Source organism: Mus pahari, chromosome 5, assembly GCF_900095145.1.
Source record: "Mus pahari chromosome 5, PAHARI_EIJ_v1.1, whole genome shotgun sequence".
NCBI lineage: Eukaryota > Metazoa > Chordata > Mammalia > Rodentia > Muridae > Mus > Mus pahari.
In genome coordinates this window covers 164,958,863-164,962,664 of record NC_034594.1, presented here as the reverse complement: position 1 = coordinate 164,962,664, position 3,802 = coordinate 164,958,863, and the positions used below count along the sequence as shown (strand labels likewise).

Sequence of the window (3,802 nt, the reverse complement as noted above, 5' to 3'; positions counted from 1 at the left end):
AAGATGTTACTTTATCTCGTGTGTTTCTGCTTTTGTTAAAGAAGGAAAGTAAGGAGAGGATCGCCTCACACACTCCCAGAGCCTAATGAATAATCTTTCTTGCTAAGTATCAGTGTGTGCGTCTGCCTCAACAGACTGACTCGCATGATCCGTCTGCACAGTGTGCCGTGAGGTGGGTGTGCGGGCACCCTTAAGCGATGGTCCTTATTCTTCTGAGTAGCATTCAACCATTTCTGCTAGCATACATCGACATACCAAAGCGAAGCACGCGGCTGTGGAGTTAGCCCAGTGGTAAATGCTGGAAAACCAGTGCAAGGTCCTGGGTTCAGTTCTTAGCTCCTGGGAGAGGGAGGAAGGACCACCAACCTCGTCCCCCTCAACTCTGAACAAAAAAAAGAAAAAGAAAAAAAAATTAAGGTAAAAGATAAGCACAAAGCAATCCACCCCATCCCGGAGTCAGTCAGCCCCTGCAACCCTAGGAGCTGCTGTTCCGAGCACGCATGCGTAGTCACTCCTAGGTGCTCGAGGCGCTCCGGCAGGGGGCAGTATCGCGACCGGAGGGTGTAACGCCTGTCGTACTCGCTGGGCGTAAAGCAGCTTTGCTTTACGGCTCTCGCCTCCGCCGTAAAGCCAGCGTGCCCACGTGCGACAGCGACAACTTGCCACCGGGAACCTTGGGGTTTGGGTTTTGTTTGTTTGTTTGTTTGTTTGGTGGTGGCGAGCTTGACGTTTCCGCTATGGGCAAACGCCGTAACCGGGGCCGCAGCCAGATGCTCAGCACAATGACCAAGAAGCAGAAGAAGCACCTCCGCGACTTCGGCGAGGAGCACCCCTTCTACGACAGGTCGGGGTGCGCGAGCCGCCGGGAGGGCTGGTTCCGGCCGGGTCGAGCCGGAGCGGGTCGGTGCAGGCCGGGAACCCCGCTGCGGAGGTGCGCTCTGCACCCGGACCTACTGAGACCGCGGGCCGTGCTGCCTGTCATCCGAGCACGCGCGGGCTGAGGCGGGAGAGCTCAACTCAGCCCAGCCAGGGCCGCGTAAGGGTCTCCAAAAACAGGACAAGAGGTCGGGAGATAAAGTTGACCCCGAGAGCTGAACCCCGGTGTGTCCTTAAAAGCCAGTTTCTGACTTGTCTTTTCTTAAGGGATGTCATTGAGCTCTTTTGTCTGTTACCTGTTTGTCTTCTGGTCATCTCTGCCCTTGTGCATGCTGAATTTTTATTTACAATGACTGGATATTATCCTGTATTGGACATTTTTTTGGTATTCATTTAAAGCAGAATCAATCATTAGACCTTTTCGTGATTGTTACGAACTAGCAGCTAAAGTTTAACCTTATCTATTTCTTTTTAGGGTTTCCAAGAAGGAAGCCAAGCCACAGATTTGTCAGCTGGTAATGCTTTTCTTCTTTATAATAGTTGGAATTGGGTTATTTACCTTTAAGATTGTGCGTGAACGTAAAGTTTGGTTTCCATCCTTGTGTTTTTCTGTTTTGGGTGTGAGCTGTGATTTTAGTAATGCTACCTAATTAGTTTTAAGTGATGGAGACAGCTGTAGAAATTCCCATATGATAAGAGAGGCTATGGTTGGAAACTACCCCATGACTCCACGTTAAGTTCTGTGAAATGGGTTCATCAGAGTGCCGGCTCCTTGTGCTCTAACCATGAAAGGCTTCACACAGTGTAAAGTGGACAAGGGGCCCGCAGACTCAGACAGTGGCACTTTTTTGTAATTTTCCTCTTATATCATGCAACATGAAGCCTGATGTCTGAGATGTAAGTTAGACCATAACCTGAATTTTTGTTTGAAAAGTCAGTTTTCTTTCCACGTGCAGCTGATGTCGATTATAACTGTAGCTTGGTTAACTGTTTTATGGAAGTTTCATGCTGGGCTTGGTTCAAGAGATGAGACCGTAATATTTGCTGAAAAGCTCATAGGGATTTTGTTTGGTCTGTGAGTTAATGTATATTCATTATACGAAGTAGCAGGTTTCCCAAGGACTTTTCCAGTCAAGATTATCTGATTGTACTCATTTCCTTTCTTTGACTGTCTTCCATCTCTGCTCATTCCTTTCCTCTTCCCAAATTCTTGTCCTTTTGATTTCATGATTTCTTAATTCTTTTAAATCTAGTTTCCTTGTGCAAGAGAAAATATACTTGTCTTTAGTCTGACTTATTTTTACTTCCTTATCTCCCATTCTATCCGTCTCCTTGCACGTGATATAATTTCCTTCTTTGTGGTTGAGAAAATTCCACTAATATGTATTTCTCACGTTTTCTTTCTTTCTTGGTTTTATTGTGATAGTAAAAACTATACATATATATATATTTTAATTTTAAACTATATATATATATGTATACATATATTTAATTTCTCATTTTTCTTTAGTCAGAGAGTTCAGATTCTTCACATTCTGAAAGTGAATCAGAGAGTGAGCAAGAGCACGTTTCAGGGTACCACAGACTGCTTGCTACATTAAAGAATGTTTCTGAGGAGGAGGAGGAGGAGGAGGAAGAGGAGGAGGAAGAGGAAGAAGAGGACAGTGCTGTAGGCGATGCAGACATGAATGAGGAAGATGGCCATGAGGATGGCAGTGTGGGAGAAACTGCTGTCTCTGAGGCTGCTGAGACACAGGAACGTAAGTGACTGGGGCTGGCCTGTCCTCTTGGTTCTGTGTCGTGTGCGCTGAGTGAGAGCGTGTTCTGTGTTGTGTGCACTGAGTGAGAGCGTGTTCTGTGTTGTGTGCACTTGAGTGAGAGCGTGTTCTGTGTTGTGTGCGCTGAGTGAGAGCGTGTTCTGTGTTGTGTGCACTTGAGTGAGAGTGTGTTCTGTGTTGTGTGCGCTGAGTGAGAGCGTGTGGCTCCAAAGCAGAGATTAAGCCTTGTTGGGTTGTGTTATGTTTTGAGAATCTGATGGGAACACAGGACCCTCTCATCAGGAAAATGCTGTTGGCTTACTCTTTGGGGGACTTGTAACCTCCCATAAGACTGGCCTATCGGGACATTATGTGGTCACTGTGACAGCTCAGTTCACTGAAGAGGAAGGTCGCTCCTCTTCAGGAAGAGACCAGGTCTGATGGAAGGTAGACATAAAAATAACAAACTTTCCTGTTGTAGGTTTGTTTCTGTGAAGCAGCTGGAGAGGAGATGAGGCTGCTCCCACTGGGTCCTTAAGGTGACTAAGAGGTACTGGGATTGAGCACCCAGAGGGACTCCGTCTTAGGGCTCAGATTGCACCTCTAAGTGGTCTTCTGTGCCTGGGAATCAAGTCCAGGACCTGTGTCAGACTGAGCTCGTCTCTTGAGTTGAGGTCTTACTGTGTAGGTCAGGCCGGCCTTCTGCTTAGGATCCACTTCTGCCCTGGAATACAGGTGTGTGCCTGTAAAGGAAGGCTTTCCGCCTGTCCCCAGATCCCGCATGATGACTCTGAGACTTAGTGATTTGTGAGCAAATGCCTAGACCATAAGATAAGCTTGGGCTTGTTCTCCGACTAGCTCATAACTTACATACCCCCTAGTCTATTATACATGTGCCACATGGCTGGTTAGTTACTTATCAGAATCCGCTGGTGGAATCACCCTCGCCTGAGTAGCTCCCCAGAGTCCCAGAGTTCCTCTCACTCTTTCAGAACTCCTAGCTCTCACTTCCTGCCTTTTTTACTAGGCCATATTTTTTTTTTTTTTTTTTTTTATATTAATTGTTCTTGCTATTATACTGTACATAAAAGATTCGTGAACACACCACCATGCCTGGCTTTTTTTTTTTTAATCAGGATGACAGCTTGAGTTAAGAGTTCTGGAGCCCA

At 46.5% G+C, this 3,802-nt stretch overlaps 1 protein-coding gene across 4 annotated transcripts in view; it reads left to right on the top strand.

Annotated features, from left to right (window-relative positions):
* The first annotated feature begins 623 nt into the window (after positions 1-623).
* Positions 624-3,802, top strand: part of Utp25 (UTP25 small subunit processor component) — a 22,008-nt gene continuing 18,829 nt past the window's right edge. For 2 of the 4 annotated variants that reach the window (XM_029539168.1, XM_029539169.1), the window contains exons 1-3: positions 637-850; positions 1,352-1,391; positions 2,387-2,636. In XM_029539168.1, the coding sequence (XP_029395028.1) occupies positions 738-850; positions 1,352-1,391; positions 2,387-2,636 (403 nt within the window). In that variant the 5' untranslated portion in view covers positions 637-737. The other 2 variants (XM_021198300.2, XM_029539170.1) reach the window with 2 other exon arrangements.